At 42.1% G+C, this 17,230-nt stretch overlaps 1 protein-coding gene across 1 annotated transcript; it reads right to left on the bottom strand.

The window, feature by feature from the left end:
- Window positions 1-1,773: 1,773 nt before the first annotated feature.
- pidd1 (p53-induced death domain protein 1) lies at window positions 1,774-16,603 on the bottom strand. The gene is made up of 15 exons (XM_012851996.3): window positions 15,604-16,603; window positions 13,575-13,988; window positions 13,292-13,441; window positions 13,155-13,206; window positions 12,872-13,073; window positions 12,120-12,269; window positions 11,845-12,018; window positions 10,738-10,885; window positions 10,518-10,653; window positions 10,272-10,422; window positions 9,344-9,467; window positions 9,088-9,203; window positions 6,900-7,007; window positions 5,559-5,755; window positions 1,774-2,486 (listed from the first exon to the last, which is right to left on the bottom strand). Exons 1-15 carry the CDS (start codon window positions 16,178-16,180, stop codon window positions 2,252-2,254), a joined length of 2,934 nt encoding a protein of 977 aa, XP_012707450.2. The 5' UTR covers window positions 16,181-16,603; the 3' UTR covers window positions 1,774-2,251.
- Window positions 16,604-17,230: the final 627 nt, after the last annotated feature.

Below are 17,230 nucleotides of genomic sequence, written 5' to 3'. Positions count from 1 at the left end.
ATGTAGTAGAATTACACCCCCGTCCTGCGAGTGAAGGAAAGGTGTAAAGGGGGCTGGAGGGGAAGGAAGGGAGGGAAGGGGGGGGAGCCTACGTCATCACGAGGATTCATCACTGCACAGTGACCTTGGGGATAAAAAGATAAAAAAAATGGCTGCAACGTTAGGGTTGAGAGTGGGCATTCAGCACTAACACAACAACCACTACAAAACTGCACGCATTTTGCAGAACAGGACTGTTCGGTGTTGTCTACTAGCAACAATAACAAATACAGCTCCGTAACGTGGTAGTAGAAATTTCATTAAAAGGGGGGGGGGGGGGGGGGGAGTTTTGAAAAAAGTGTTCATTGTTTTGCCCATGGTGCACAGCGAAACAAAACAATAGAATAAAATCAGCCATGTGCCCTAATCATTTTTCTTATTGAACGTATCTTCCAGTCAGCCAGCATTTGTTCTGCCTAAACGGGCTACGAATGGATAGCTTTTAGAGGCGACACAAAACTAAGCATGACAAGTAAATAAAAACCTTTGGGACCCAAAAGGATTCATAGCCCTGACAGATTTAGATTTAAAAATTATTTCCAAAGACTTTGTCTCTTGCATAAAAGTTTGTCTCCGATACAAAATGACACAGGCACCACCCAAATGAGAACAAAACAATTAAAATCATTAAAGTAAAATCATCAATGGTATTTTGACTATTTATGCTGGATGATGAAAGTTTGAATCTTGGAGGTGCCGAATGGCCTCATTGCCATCGCCATAATCGCAGAAAAGCTGGTTCATGCCATTGTCTCCTCCAGACTGGACTATTGCAACGCACTTCTCACTGGGATCTCTAGAAAAAGTCTGCAGAGGCTTCAGTACATTCAGAACTCTGCAGCTAGGGTCCTGGTGAGAGTACAAAAACATGAGCACATTACCCCCATCCTCCATTCACTACACTGGCTTCCCATCTCCACCAGGATTGAGTAACAAGGTTTCCCTTCTCACACATCAATGCCTCCATGGACATGCCCCCGCCTACATCAAAGAACTTATCAACCCACAGAAGACAACCCGGTCCCTTCGCTCCACTCACTCAAACCTCCTCCACATTCCCAGAACCAGACTCAGGACAATGGAGATAGGGCATTTTGTGCTGCTGCCCTGCATCTGTGGAATGCCCTCCCTGACACCTTGAGGGCACCTCAGTCCACTGAGTGTTTTTAAAAAAAGGCCTTAAAACATTTCTTTTTAGCAAAGCTTTTGGTCCCCTTTAGATGTTGTATTTTTTTTCTCTCTCTCTCTTCTAAGAAAGCTTTTTTTAAGCTTTTTTTCTTTTTTACCTGTAGCACTTGGAGATCTTTTGATGGAAAGTGCAGTATAAATTAAATGTATTGTTATTATTATAATCTTTAGCTCTACAAGATTCAAGTTGGACAGCTCCAGTACGTGATTATCACTTCCAGACAAAAGAGCAATGTGGGTAAAGTTAAAAGATTGCTCCAAAAATGAATTGGCCAGGGGCTTCATTCATTTTGAGCCTATCCGCAGCCGGGTATAATTGATGAGGTGGCGAAGGTCCGGCAGGCGTTTAAAATGCACAAACGACCCCTGGGTTATCTCCTAGACCCTGGTTATGCTGCTGGGTTTAACACACTGATGCAGTTTGTTGTGTTAGACGAGAGACTGGACTGAGCCTCATCATTCTTACTGTGTGGAGCTACAGAGGAAGACCTTCAGGCTGACAAACCATAATAACAGGGACTGAAACATTTTTTGCTTATTAGACATTTATATACATGCACACGTTTGGTCAATTGCATTGGAGTATTTTCTTTTTTATTATTACCATCATAATTTTAGGAAAACCAAGATCGTCTTAATCCCATGTTTCGTTCAAGATGTTCTTCGGCAATGTTAGGTACCAGTTTAAAATTCTTCAGAAGAAACTGTAGGATCCTACAGTCTAAATATTTACACATCAATGTTATATAAAATGTATACAAAATTCCAATAAATTATAGCAGGTAGCTTTATAAATTATCTTCAGCTTGCCAGCAGAACCATGCAACAGGTCCTGATTCAGCCCATCCACTTGGTTTACAAAAAGTCTTATAAAAAGCTCCACCAGCTGGTGGCGGGGGTCTCTGAGTGGGTTTTGTGCGTTATGGCGGTCGATCAGAGACTCAGACAGGATGACCGGGGCCTCGGCGGAAACGAGCGGGTTACTCAAGTGTAAACCAGCCACCTGGGCCCAGTGTGGGCTCGTCTACTGCTGAGCCTCCCCGAGAGACGAGCTCTCTGCTTCCAGACCAACTCTCTTCAGCGACTCTGTGTACTTTCTCCTTCCAAGACTGACTATGTCCTCGATCTCCTCCGCCAGATCCCTCCTGCCGCTTTCGACCATGGCGGCCACGAGCCTGGACACCGACCCAGGTCCTGCGTTCCTCTGTCCCCGGGCCCAGTGAAACAGCATGTCCAGCACTAAGGCGCCCAGGTTGTCTCTGGAGAGAGCGAACACAAACAGGAGAGGCTACGTTATAAAAAAAAAAAAACATATACCACGCTAACATGCTATGGTCATCACTATAAAACAGAACATTTGAAAGAAATGCATGCTTATTATAGATTTAATTGTATCTATTTGGATAAACCTGCCCTCTAAGTGTAAGACATTTAGATTTCTATACAATAATCATTAAATAACACATTTCCCTACATATTCCTGCGGTGAGGACACGAATCTTTGATTTTACATAACGCATTATTTTTTTTCCCCCCCACCTACAGGATGCGGCATGAGTGGGTTTTTCAGGGCTTAGGAGAAGGGGGAGGGCCAGATGAGCAAACAGCCTGTGTGTAATCTCCTGTAGTGTCCCAGATGGCTCAGTGATGGCTGACAGTGCAGATTAAAACCATCAAAATTATCGCTGCCTCCTCTCCCACTGCTGGTTCTCCATACAGTTATATACAGTCTCACTCCATCTTGATCCCGCAGAGGGTTTTTTTTTTGTTACAATGTTTGCGCACAGAGGACATAGTTCAGTCATGCAGGGAATTCCTTTACAGCCAATGTAAATACTAGCAAGATTTCAGCTGCAATCTCAAAAGTTTCATTTCTTTTTTACAATCCATACTGAAGGACTAATAAAAGATGTTCTTTCCTAGTATTATCTTGACCATACAGAGGCTTTAAAAAGTATTTATGCTCACTGAATATTTTGGCATGTTGTCATATTGCAATTTAAAGCTTTAATGTATTTTATAAGGATTTATTATTAGGACTATGTGATCTACTGCTGATAGTTGCAAAGTGGGTGTGAATACTTTTGAAATTATCTTGTTTACAGAAAAGTGCACGGATATTTAAAGACAAGAGTGGCATTCTAATAGCTTTTCAAAATGCTTAGGAAAGCTGATGAAAATGATTTCCCTTTTTAGGAGGATTTAAAGATCAGTCGGCCACAATACAACACCTGAGAAGAAAAAATACGACTGTTCAACATTTCAGTGTCTTATTCTGCGGGATAACACTAAAGCATAAGGACTGACGTGGCAGCTAAATATCTCTGTCAGATAAAAATCTACAATTTTCTGGTGGCAGCAGCACTCTGCCAGGGGAGTGCATCCCTCTATTCCAAAAATATATTAGAAACATCTCAAGCACCATTAAAAAAAAAGTGAAGCTACTGAGCTCACTTAAAAAAAAAAAAAGAAAACAGTTGCAATCCTGTGCAAGAACCAGTCAGATTCCACCAACAATGCACAGAACTACATCCTGCACCTGCTGCTATAGTCTATGAACCCAAACAGCATGAGCCAACATTCAGTCTGCACACGTCTTAGTAAAGATAAAAAAGCACAAGACAGGTGGTTTGATGTTGTGACTGATCTGTGTACCGGTACTTGAACTTAGACGCATCCAAGTCAGGTTTCACTTGATAACCTAGACCACAACGTCTGACAAAAGGACTCCCTGTTGATGTTCAGACAGCTCTATCACCTTGAAGCAAAGAAAACAAAACCCCATTCCAACATCCTTGTGTTCCTGTTCAGCTTTGGAGGAGGGAGCCTCGCCATGCACAGTTTTGCCTAAATTCCCCTCGAAATGCCCAGGACTACTTCCTTTAAGCCCACTGCAACGTTGCTCTCCTCTAATGTAGGTGATGATACTAGCTCTTTTTTTTTCTTTAATTAAATCTAATTTTCTTTGGCTGATTTCTAACAGTCAGCCCACAAACATTAAATCCTGTTTTTATTTGCCTTTATTTCCTATGATGCATATTTTTTATTTTCTTAAGAGAAAATAAATGTGTTTTGTGTTTAAATCACTGCACTGTTCCATCAGGATGTTTCCCCTCACTAACATTCTGCCTATTCTGTTCATACTTAGATCCAACAGATTAGAAACATCCAGCTTTTTCTGTCACTGTTTAAGGATTTTGTTTTAACTGATGCCTCTCCTGTCAGGCTCATATTTTCTGTCAATCATTAAGGTGCAACAGCACATAAGGCTCTGCAATACCCTTCTCTTGATTGCAAACTCGTGCCATAATTAGACTAGTGTAGGAATTTGTGTCAGAAATGGAAATTAAAGGAGTATATATATATATATATATGCTACTTTAATATTAAGTAATGCAGCTATCAAGATATTTTTTACAATAAAATTGTATCATATCTGTATTGAGATGGAGTTTTCTGGCTACATAAAAAAACTCACAAAAAATCTCTATAGTGTAGTAACTCCAGTTTTTTGTAGAAATGTGATTAATTACAAAACAAATTGCATTATTTGTAGTCATGAATCAAAAATACTGTTTGCTTCTCAAGCCACTGCTAAAAAAGAAACACACAAAAGCATTTGACTTTGTATGCGCCAACCAATCTTCCAACAAAACTTTCACATGAACGTCTGTAATTAGCGATGGGCAGCTTACATGCAGGTTAGCTGTGTTTCCCCTAATTATTAAATGCATTAAAACTAAGACCTCCAACCATTTTCAATCAATAAACCCATCAACCAACACCCTGTAGTTTTATGTACTTTTTGAGTTTGGTTAAAAAAATAAATAAATAAAAGAATTAGGGGGACGCATTAGCGCATAAATAGGAATTATCTTGCAATCCTTTAGTTTAGAAGAAGAAATATTTGTCATTGCAATTGTATGTTCCATTGAAATTGCCTGGGGAGCAATCTGGTGTTAAGGGTCTTGCCACCTAAGACTTCTGAACTGCTACATCTATCAAAGAAACAACAGGACATCTTATTCTTTTTTATATCTCTTAAAAAAAAAAAAATCAGTATTAAAGCTGCAGTAGGTAACTTGCATAAATGTAGTTTTTTTTTTACATATCTCTTAAAGCTGTCTCTATGTCCTCCTGACAGTATAATATGAGACAGATAATCAGTGCTGCCAGATTGGGTGGGTTTCAAAGAAAATTGTATCTCTAATTTTAACCAGTTGTTCAAGAGCGCCGTGTGTCTGTAAATTCAACCAATCGGAGGTTTTACAATAACAGTATAATTACAGTTTTAACATGATGCAAAAACTTAGCTTTTTTAGACTTCTCACCTGTATTTGTACTGTATGCGGTCCAACTCTTCATAGCTCATCCCGAGGTTGATACCGATAACCCGCCAGTCCTGTCCGATCTGCAGAGAAATGGACAGCAGGTTGGCCTCCGTAAGGTAGCCACTCTCTGGGTCTCCCAGGTTCAGGGGAGGATACTGGAGCTCCTCCGTCGTAAAACCGTTCTCTGAATTTAGAGCCTGCAAGAGAAGTGTGGAAACATTCCCCCTCAGGTGGTGTGTGCCATTTTTCATAGAAAGTGGCCTAACAAGGTGGAGGGAGGTTAAATTTAAAGGCTAACTCACCCCCAAATATATATATTTTTTTTCTTTTTACAATAAACTGTTAACGTGGTTGTATTATAGCACTGTCAACATATCCTGGTCATTATTTTGACAAATTAGTGTATATTTGTCAAAATCCCACTTTTATGTCTAAAATCTTCAGTGTGGCAGCTTCCTAGGGTTATACGGTGGCCTTGCAGACTTTCGAATCCGTATTGCTACTGGTTATAAAAGTTTTTGTGGAGTAATTTGGAGAAACGGACGTAGCTCTGCCACGGTGGGGTTAAAAAGTAGCTCCGTCTTAGTGAGCGCTGTTGCCCTTTTCGGACCCATCTAGTGACATTTTTGTTCTTCAAAAAAAGCGATACTCAACAAATCTACCAACTTTTTATGTTATTGGCAACTTTACGTAAAAGCAACATTTGTTCTGCAGTTACTGACTTAAGGCAGCAGCGGGTTCTGCCATGAGCCCTTCCTACTGCCCTGATAGACCCGGGGCAGACAGCTGCTGCCTCGTCCTGAAACCCGCTTGCAGTCAGAGCAAAGAGAGCAGAGAGGAAACCATTCACACTCTGTTTCCACATTGCAAATGAACCTTGCTAAGCTATCGGTCATGATGTATAACCGGACCGATTCTGTCCTCCACTGCCTTGGCAGCACCGGCTTAGGGCATTGCTGAGTCAAAGGCTCCCTCATGCCCCGGTGATGAGGGGGTTGAGGGAGCCCGAACCTTGGGGTAACTACCAGCGTCACTCTGCTCACTTTCTATGATTCAATATGGCAGCTCAAGATAGCTGCTGCTGATTTCCCCCATCCTGAACACAGCCTCCTAATCCCCGCCCACTTTGGTGGAATATTTCAAATTTGCTTTTACATGGGGGTGAGTTACACTTTCATAATACTGTAATTCCTTCAGTTTAATATATATCGTAACACTTAAAAAAGTACTTTAAAAAACAACTGCAAAACCATTTCTCATTGAAATGTAAAAATTAATAAAGAAAGATGATAAAGAAAATAAGAGGGATAAAAGAAAAAAGCATCTGGCTTTTGAACTGACAGGAAGTCTTAAAGGCAAAGTGGCGAGCCACTGGGTGTCAGGTCCTTTCCTCTTTCTGGCTACTTCCTCTGGCAGATTACTGGGAACGTCCCCTCTGTAAAACGACACCTGGAAAATGAACGAAAAACACATTTAGACGGAAAACCGCAACATGCACCGTAAACATTGGCGTAGTCACTTGTCTGAGTTTTTGTTTCAATACGTGCAAAACTCCCTAAAATGTCAAACCCAAATCATGGACAGAATGACAGTAGGTTTGGCAAAAGCATGAGTTGGACAAAAGGCTCAAAAATCACATCATCTGACTTGTTTCCTATAAACAAATACTTCCAACCTTTACCCCACTGAGGACATTATGACAACCGTTTTTAGCCACAGCCCTGAGAACACGCTGATTTATGCTCTTTCCAGCTTCCAAGAATCACTTCTCCGATAAACAATCCACAATCCATTCCTGATAACTGCAACTACGGTATATATATTATCTTGTAGCCAAGCAAGTAACCAGCATGAAAGATGTGAACTAGATAAAAAGCTACCATATAAAACTAGTGTCTATCATCCAATTAGTGTCAAATCAGAGGGGTGAGATGTGGCAATTCAGTACGGTTTTATCCTGTTCTCTTTACCTTTAGAGGAGCAGGTTTTATCCGTTTTATACAGAAATCTTGGGGTAGAGTCAGTGGAGAAGTACTGATAAGGAGTACTGAAGGACCACAAACCATATTTAGCTGACACCAGTTCCTGCAGCCTTTTATCAGATTTATTATGTGCAGCAAGGGCGGCACTCCCAGTGGGTTCCTCGCTGATAACACCTGCAATCTGGTGCAAAAAATAGCATCTTGCAATCCTCCATAGGCTTTAAGCACCTTAAAAAGAATCTCTATAACAGATCAGTATTAGCCAGAACCCATCAGTTGTTTCACCAATATAAGAGTGTTAGACATGACAGAGGGCACTGAGCAAACAGTGGGAAGCAACGTTGTGACTTAACAGGATATTTCATTACCTTCTAAAGCAGGGAGGCAACTATAGACCGTAAAAGAGAAGTATACTCATGAGATAAACCCACACTATTGTAGCACACACTGATTATTATAAATTATTATATCTTCTCTCTTAAGGAAAGTGGAAAAAAAATAAAACATCTGATTTCCAAGGTCACTGAACATGACAAGAAACCGTTTTCTTATGCTTGTCAACATATGCACAGGTATCTAAAGGCCCTTCTATTTTAAAAAAAAGAAAAAAAAAGAAAAACCTTTCTACACTTAACATTTCCAGTTTAGCATCTTGGTGAAATTTGTGAAGGATTTAAAAGTAAATGATTCCCAAATAAAAGTGGAATGATCCAACTTTTCTTTAATTAATGTCCTTCTTGGACCGATCCAAGCAATCTTTATTTTAATCAAACAACTGCAGTTTATTTTGTTATTACATGTTAGTATCATATTTAGCTATTTCTGTTTTTATTCAACTATTTCATGGTAATTTTGCTGCACAGCACCCTGAAACCATTTGGTGCTGCTGTGGCTTGTCTAACATGCTGAGCCGTCTTCACAATAACCAACAATAGATCAAACATCTTCTACAGAGCTATTACACCACTGACTTTGATTGGAAAGGCTGATAAATAAAATAAAAAAAAAGTCATAATGTGCTTTAACACGACAATCAGATACATAATAAAATTAATTTTTTGTATACAAAATCAAAACAATATAGATCTCTTAATTGTTAAATAGCTAACAGATATTTATCCTGTTTTAATTAAATTAAATATTGACACATTTAAAACAACCATCTAATTATTTTTTGGATCATTTTGGGATCTCTCTAGCTGTGCTCTGGCAACATTTAGACTGGAAAATGGCAAATGTTACTGCTGGAATTATCTGTTTGTTTGTTTTTTCCTAAGTTGCAAATTTTAAATTCCAATTGTCTTCAAGAGTCGTCTTTGGCTCGTAATAAAAATCAACCAAAGTTGAAGCAGCAGCCAAACGTAAAGCTAATCAAAGTGGAGCAGAGCACCAGCCCTGATCCTAATTAATCTTGTAAGTACTCAATGTTGAACTAAACTCTTTTACTCTTTGTAGTCTTGGAACAGTGGCCACCTAACATGCGCAATCAGAGATGAAAATAAAAGACCATACCGTTATCGTGTTATTCACCCTCCTGTATCTCTTACCTGTCCCCTCACCGCTCCTTTTTGTCCCCGAGCAGGACAGACGTAGACCTCCTTCACATTTTTCAGACTGGAGTAAAACACAAAACACAGACGCCCCTCAACACAATCCGGTCTGTCTGAGAACAAAAATACAGAAATAAAAAAAAATTGGACTACATCAATACAAGAAATCTAAAAACGAATCACTTGTTTAGGGTCGACTTTAACACGACCACGCATGATCCAACATTCGGGAGCGGCAAAGTTGGCTTCCAACCTGTGACGATGTCTAGGCCCCTCTCAAAGCCAGCGAAGAACTGCTCTCCTTCCAGCAGGTCGCACAGGTCTGAGGGCTGCGGCCCGTCGTACTGCTCCGACAAAGACTGAACTCTGCCCTCCATCTGTGCACAAAGCCCAACAATTACTGCTCAGTATCGACGCTAGGGCTGAACGATTTTGGAAAATAATCTAATTGCGATTTTTTTATCTTAATATTGCGATTTAATGCGATTTTTCCCCCCCAGTTTAATTTATCGTGTCTTTTTAAACATATACAAAACAACAAATCAATTTGTTTCTTTGCCGTGTGGATTAGTTGCTAAAAGACCTACAGCATCTCAACTCAGAGCAGAAATGATTGCGTTCTGCCTACGATATTTTTCAACCAAAATTGCAATTTTGACTTTTTCCTGCATTTACCACAAGCAACAAAAATGGCCTCTAGATAAAGATGTTTGTAAACAAGGACTATTTAAAAATAAGAACTTTTAATGTTTTTATAAATCAGAATATTGTTCAAGAGAACAGCTTTTAATTGATTTTGACATCGATCCTTGTTGAACAAACAAGTCTATGTATTAAACTGATTGACCAGAACTTAATGCTATGTATGATTATATAAACTCTAAAACAAGTAGAAAAGTTAGATTATCTCACTGCTGCAACTGTCTTCCCTTCCTTGTGGAGGCAAACCCACTTTAAGCATGTTACCGACACCTAAAACGGGTCTGATTCACTAATTGTTAAATAGCCAAAAATTGCAGACCTCTGCGATTTGGAAATTGCATTTTTTTTTTAAATCGCGATTATATTGAAAATGTGATTAATTGTTCAGCCCTAATCGACGCTTCAGGTCGAATGAGGTGAAAGAGCACAGCAGCAGGATGCTACCAGGCGGCTGCTTGTTGGGACGGAGGACGCCAAACCTTGTTAGCGGGGAGGCACTGCAGCAGAACCTGAGCGGGATCCGTCTTCCGCTGGAGGACGAGGAACTGGACCTTAAACTGCTTTAGACGTTGATAGACCTTTCTGACCACACCGCTGACACAGCGCTGTGTGGTGTACCACAGCCAGTACCTGTAGCGGAGCAGATAACGCAAGGCTGCCATACTGCTGCCAAGGTTCTAGAGTATGTCGACGGGGAATTTGAGGAGTACGGCGCCGAGGCTTACCAGGAGAAGTGTGTAATGTAGAAAATGGCGTACAGATGGGTGACATACAGAGACGCGTGTTGCGTGATGTCGGTCCAGGTCTGGGCCGTGGGATCTCCGTGAAGCAGATGCAGTCGGGACAAATCCGCTGTGTGCCCTGCGGATGCGCTGCAAAATGTTAATGCATGCTAAAATATTCTGCTCGGGCACACGTGTGAAAGGCCCTGCTCGTCGAGAGTACCTGTGACTCCCGGCGGCAGAGGGATTTGCACTTTAACTGGCTGCAGGAAATGTAAGGTGGGAGTCTGGGAGAGGCAGAGGAGGGGGCTGGCGCTGGCCTGAGGATCACCGCACAGAGCCTGCAACTCTAACCCAGACACCTGCAGCACCTACAGAAAGAGAGACGCATTACATTGAAAGGACTGTTGTCATTTCAGCTTTTAACTTTTTGTTCTCTCTCTTTTTTTCTTCATATTAGGTACACCTGGTCTGACGTTCTGTTAACTGTGACATCATCCAGGGAAGACGGCTCACCCGCTACTACCATCTAATGTAGAACAGATTACTAGATCAATGTGTGCTTCTGTGCTTTTTTTATCTCTCTTGTGTCTCTGCTCTGTTTTCTCTAACCCCCAGTCGGTCGAGGCAGATGACCGTTCATACTGAGCCCGGTTCTGCTGGAGGTTTTCCTTCCCGTTAAAGGGGAGTTTTTCTTTCCACTGTCGCTTCATGCTTGCTCAGTATGAGGGATTGCTGCAAAGCCATGGACAATGCAGACGACTCTTCCTGTGGCTCTACGCTTCTCCAGGAGTGAATGCTGCTTGTTGGGACTTTGATGCAATCAACTGGTTTCCTTATATAGGACATTTTTGACCAATCTGTATAATCTGACCCAATCTGTATAATCTGATTGAATTTTACTTTGTAAAGTGCCTTGAGATGACATGTTTCATGAATTGGCGCTATATACACTGCAAAAACATGACTAAAAATAAGTAACATTTTCTTGAAATTAGTGTATTTGTCCTTGATTGGAGCAGCAAGTTTACATGATCTGCCAATGGAATAAGATTTTTGCACTTAAAATAGGAGCAACTCATCTCCTTCATCTTATTTCATGTGCAGTTTACCTAATTATCTTATTTTAGGTGTAAAAATACTCATTCTATTGGCATATCATCTTATTTACCTGCTCAAATTAAGGGCAAATACACCAATTTCAAGAAATGTTTACTTATTTTTAATTCAGTTTTTGAAGTGTAAATAAAATTTAATTGAATTGAATTGAGGCCTAGCAAGGTTAACGCTGCTATTCCTGCTCCCCTCCACTGCTGCTGGCTGAATTTACCTGTAAGGTTATAGTGCGAGTCTGCACCGTGGAGTCAGGAGGGAAGTGAAGCTTTACTCCAGGGTCAGAGCTGGACACCAGAAGGGCTCCCGCCGGGGTAACGGAGCAAGTGTCCCGTACAGGTCTGCACACGGCCATAAACCAGGAGAAGTGGCTCACAGAGGAACATGCCAGCTACAAGAACAAAAAAAAAATGAAATTTTATTCCACCAATAACACAGACATCTGTATTAAGACAGAGAAACAAAGTTCCCCTTTTACACTGCATTGTTTACCCTGGCCGGACGTCCCCCCGGATGACAACTATGCTCCTCGCTTCCTCTCCTCAGCTCAGTGGGCAGAGTGCTCCAGGACTGTCCATCAAAGGTGCGCATCACCACCTCCCCTCGTCTGGTCCGATGATACGGCACACACACCTCCACAGGCTGCAAGAGATTAAAACTTGATTGAAACATTCCTAACAGTCTGAACATTAAATACACTGCAAAAAAGGACCTGAAAATAAGTAAAATGTTCTTAAAATTTGTGTTTTTGTCCTAGACTTGAGCAGTTAAATAAGATTATATGCCAATGGAATGAGTATTTTAACCCCTAAAATAAGATAATTAGACATCCTGCACTTGAAATAAGATGATGGAGATGAATTGTTCCTATTTTAAGTGAAAAAATCTCATTCCATTGGCAGATAATCTTATTTACCCGCTCAAATCAAGAACAGATACACTAATTTTAAGAAAATTTTACTCATTTTTAGTTCCGTTTTTGCAGTGTAGACTCTCTGCCTCCGCCCTGCACAGCCCGTCTCCTGCCCGTATTGGTTAATTCATTAATTCACTTCAATAAATGTTTTAAGCGCAACACTGTTCCCGGCTAACTTATTGGGTTCTCTGCCTGGGCGAAGCGTAAACACACATGGCTCCCTTTTCAAATCCAGTAGATCGACAGGTATAGATACTTTTCTTTTTCTCCCCCAGGCGCTGTACAAACGTGCTTGAACGTAATTAACTCTTCCGAATCCCTCTCCCACCTTTAGGAACGTAACTCCGTGAGGACGAAGTTCCAGCGGACGGCTCAGCAGGACGTCGTGCTCCTCCAGCCACACCCACTTGGTGTCCGGCCTTTTCTCGGCCCACCTCAGCTTGGTGAGCGTCGGCAGGCATCCCGGGGGGAAAATCAGCTCCGCTCCCCCGGGGAGGAACGCGTGGCAGCCGGCGGACGACACAAAGAAGCTGCGGAGCAAAAAAGGAGAGGCACCCGTTTGGCCGCGGCGTTCAGAAAGCTGGAGACGACGCGTTGCTGCGGAGCTGTACCTGTGCTGGTTGAATCCAAGGTGAACCTGTGGGATTTCTGTCTGTGTGTGATCTGGAAAGACAAAACAAAACGCAACGAAAAGTAATTTAAACATTGAGCGATTTAAAAAGCTTCTTTTTTTTTTCCCTCTGCTCACCGATGGGGGGCAAAGGAGGCGGCGTCGGCGGTTTTCCCAAAGGATTGTCGCGGACGTCCATCTTAAGCAGAGGGAGTTTGTTCAGGCAGTCTGGGATCACCCGGAGGTCATTGCCGTAGATGACCAGCTCCCTGAGAGAAAGAAGAGAGCCTGTGCGATAAATAAAAAAAAGGAGTTACACCTTTTAACGACTCGCCACCGACTCCCAGCAAATAGAATATCCGGTTTATTTCTGAAGCTCTAAATCCCTGAAACCTTTAATTCCCCCCCCTCAGCTCCTTACCCATGCTCTCCGGCAGCCGTGTCAGCTTGTTGTTAGACAACTCCAACCGAACAAGCTGCCCCAGGGAACCGATTTCATCAGGCAGCTGCTGGAGAGCGTTGCGCGACACGTCGAGCCTCTGCAGCGCCTTCAGCCGGCCCACGCTCGGGGGAACAGACGGCAACCGATTCCCCATCAGGGACAGGTAGGTCAGAGACGACAGCCGGCCCAGATCGGGGGGCAAAGCCGAGACGCGGTTGTGACAGAGGAGCAAGGTGGACAGCGCCGGCAGCAGGAGCAGGCACGGCGGCACACAGGTGAGCCGGTTGAAGGAGAGATCTATGTGTTGGAGGTGAGACAGAGCTGACACTGAATCTGGCAGAGCGGTGAGGAGGCCCGGCAGGGGATCCCCTCGTGGGTCGCAAAGGCAGCGCCCTAAACAAAGAAGATGGTTAAAGTCAGAGAGTGACGGACATCGTGATTCAATTTTCTCAGAATTAGGATTCCTGGACGTCAACAATAACATTTTTGTTATCTACAAGCAATTATTCATTCAAACTAAATCCCCTCTTCCAGTGACAAAAAGGCACCCCAAAGGTTGGCAGTTTGAAACTCAGTCTGTCACTCTACGTTTATGAGCAAGACCCTCGTCCACAGACTGCTCCCCGTGCGCCACTCTGTGCTGCAGCAAACCGCTCACTAAGGCGTGGGTTAACTCCAGAGACAAATCTCTCCTCTGTGGGACTACAAAAGGAAAATACTTATACTTATGTATTTTAGATATCTGGTAGACTTTCTTCCAGATATCCAATTAACATTTTAATGTGAATACGAACGTGCATTCTTTAAAATGCACGCCCCCCCCGATTACATTTCTACTAGTCCCATAATTTTGAATTTTCCAAAGTAGGGCTGGCCGATAAATCGATTTAATCGAATAATTCAAGTTTACATGTTTTTAAGAATAAATTTTTGGAAGATCGGGATTTTATTTTTCCAAATTAATCATTAGGCTTCCGTGAAGAGATCAGCACGCAATGCTGAATTTATGTTTAGGAAAATATATTGTCAAAATAGTGTAAAAGGAAACCTTTTTTTTACCATAATGCGAGGCATTTTAATTTATTTACTTATTTTTTTAACCTTAGTTTGAAGTTACACAAGTGATGTGAAGGCTGCTCCTAAAAGCAAGTTTTTAAATTAATTTTTTTCATTTCTTTTTATGAAAAGAAAAGGAGGAAAAAAAGAAATCGATTAATCGGATTTGGTAAAGTAAAATCGGAGATTTTATTTTTAAGCCATATCGCCCAGCCCTATTCTAAAGTGAAAAACTGTTTCCAATATTTCTAACATAACTGAGTTAAACATAATCGGAGCCTCCAGTGTTTTATTCTGGCTGCTCAACAAAAACAAAAAAAGAGAGAAATTAATAAATTTCAGACATCAGCAATTAAAATAAGGAATAGCAACAACATCATGACAGATAACAGACAATTTAGACATCTGCCAAGGACTTGACGGAGGGGCAATCTATTTATCTAAACTGGGGAAACTAAAACACGGCGTTACAAGATTAACGCAGACAGACACCTAAAACGTGAATTTCCAGGGCCCAGTGGTGGAGAACGTGCACCATATGTGGAGGCTGTGGATATCTAGAGCAAAAAGTGACATACGTCCTGAAAATGAATATGAAAACAGCTCATATGGGATACATGAAAAATTGTGTTTGGTTAAAAATTTTAAAAATACGTTTATTTCAACTCCACTCTAGCCATCCAATTCAAACAACACCTAAGCTTTCTTCTTATTCTCTTAAACGAGAATAAGAAGCGATGGGGGGGTCAAGATATCTCTACTTTCAGCTCTGTCATTTTAACAAGAAGGAATTAGAGATCAGAGTGTGATTTTATGTCACAACAACCTGCCACAGCATCAAATCACAGTTGATCCGTGTTTTTGTCTTCAGCAGAGTTTTACCTGAACATGCAAACACGTTGTCATGAGATAAAAGTGGTAAATTGGTGCTGGTAAAATTATATCATGTTACCCCGGATAGCCAGTGAGCGGAGCCCAGTCAGACGGGGAAGGACCTCCAGTGCCGCGCCGAGCCCAGCTTCATCCTCGGAGCCCAGTCTCAGGTACCGGAGGCCCCTCAGCTGCTCAGGGACAGACCCCCATAAGGAGGGCAAGGCGGCTGCTCCTCCCAGGTACACATCCAGGGTCAGCCTTGTTTCTGTCAGCACCGCCGACAGCTCCACGGAGCGGGGCAAGGGGGGTGTCAGAGACAGGACGGGGCCGGGGGAAGAGGAGGAAGACGAGGACGAGTTAGGGTGGAAAACTGACGAGAAAGAGGAGGACAGGCTTGAGATGGAGCGATCGCAAGTGTCCACGGGGGAAGCCTCCCTCTCTGGTCCCACGGCTTCAGCTTCGCCCCCAGGCGCACGACGCCCCACACAAGCCAGCAAGGCGCCGGGCACCCGGATATTTTGGGACGCTTCACTTGACGCGTGGCAATCAGGTGTAACGCCATCATCTCCATCCTCTGACCTGCTGAGGGTCCCACGAGGAGCGTGGTCTCCGTCTTCCTCGCGAGACGCTGCGTCCTCTTCGATCTTTCTCTCCATAAAAAGAAAAAAAAAGTTTAGAACAGCCCTGACATGTGGTCGACTAGTCCAATGCTGCCTCCGGGGTTTTCTCCCTTCATCGCTTGTTACATGACTGTTACGCACATATTTAGCTCATAGCATAAAAACACAAGTACTGAGAACCAATTATCGAGAAAACGTCACCGATCAATGAAGAAAGCGTAACCGTTGTTTGCGCGAACACTGTTCGTAAGTTAATGTCAGCCATGACTATCTTTAAATTGTCAGCCAAAGATATATCGTATTGTTCTGTGTTTAATTACAAATATTTTCTCTTAGCTGACACGGGTTTACATAATAGAAAACTGGAAACTTTGGTCACTGGCTTCACTGTTCTCCGCCGTGCGACGCCACTTCCGGGTCTCAGAACGTTTTTAAAGAAAAGTCGTTGCGTCAGTGTGGCGCGCTTGATTTATGTTACGTGGTGTACCGGGTACAGCGGGGACTAACGCGGTTATCAGAATCCATAGGGTGCAGACGGCTCCGCCCCTCTTAACGGACCGTGTTTGTTCTTGTGTATTATAACAAGTGTTCATTTGGTAGCGCCGCCAAAGTTTCAACTTAGGGCGGGACGGCTTTGTGAACCCGTCTCGTCGATGTGCAACTTCCCCTTTAGCCGTATGGTGGCGCTGTTTATTCCCACAGAAGATGTGGTAATTCAAAAAGTTGTCCACAAAATGTAGGTTTTTAGTTTTGCTTTGGTTTACTATTCATGCAGAAGAACATTATGTTTCTTGTGTGGGTGTTCCTATCAGAAATTAAAACTGAACTTTTGGGGGGAAAAAAATCAATACTGTTTAAGTAAACAGAATAAATATGACAGTAAACAGCAAAATGTTATTTGAGGAATATGTAATTTCACCTGTTCAATAATACCTTGACATAAAGCTCCAGGCCATTCTGCAAATCAATCTGACACTGGTTGCATAGTTGTTTTTTTATTTGATTTACAATTTTGTGATAGTTATTTATTCAGTATAAATTCTGCCAAAAAAAAAAAATTTCAACCCATACATCCCTTTAGTTCAA

This window comes from Fundulus heteroclitus, chromosome 2 (assembly GCF_011125445.2).
Source record: "Fundulus heteroclitus isolate FHET01 chromosome 2, MU-UCD_Fhet_4.1, whole genome shotgun sequence".
Lineage (NCBI taxonomy): Eukaryota > Metazoa > Chordata > Actinopteri > Cyprinodontiformes > Fundulidae > Fundulus > Fundulus heteroclitus.
The sequence above is the reverse complement of the archived record's forward strand: the minus strand, read 5'-3'. Positions and strand labels throughout refer to the sequence as shown.

What these genes read in the sequence shown, in the direction of transcription:
- pidd1 (XM_012851996.3), bottom strand. Translation starts at nt 16,180, where the DNA reads ATGGAGAGAAAGATCGAAGAGGACGCAGCGTCTCGCGAGGAAGACGGA. An exon ending in CTTGGATTCAACCAGCACAG is followed by an intron (nt 13,074 to 13,154) that starts GTACAGCTCCGC and finishes TTTGCTCCGCAG; the next exon opens with CTTCTTTGTGTCGTCCGCCG. An exon ending in CGGGGGGACGTCCGGCCAGG is followed by an intron (nt 12,019 to 12,119) that starts GTAAACAATGCA and finishes TTGTTCTTGTAG; the next exon opens with CTGGCATGTTCCTCTGTGAG.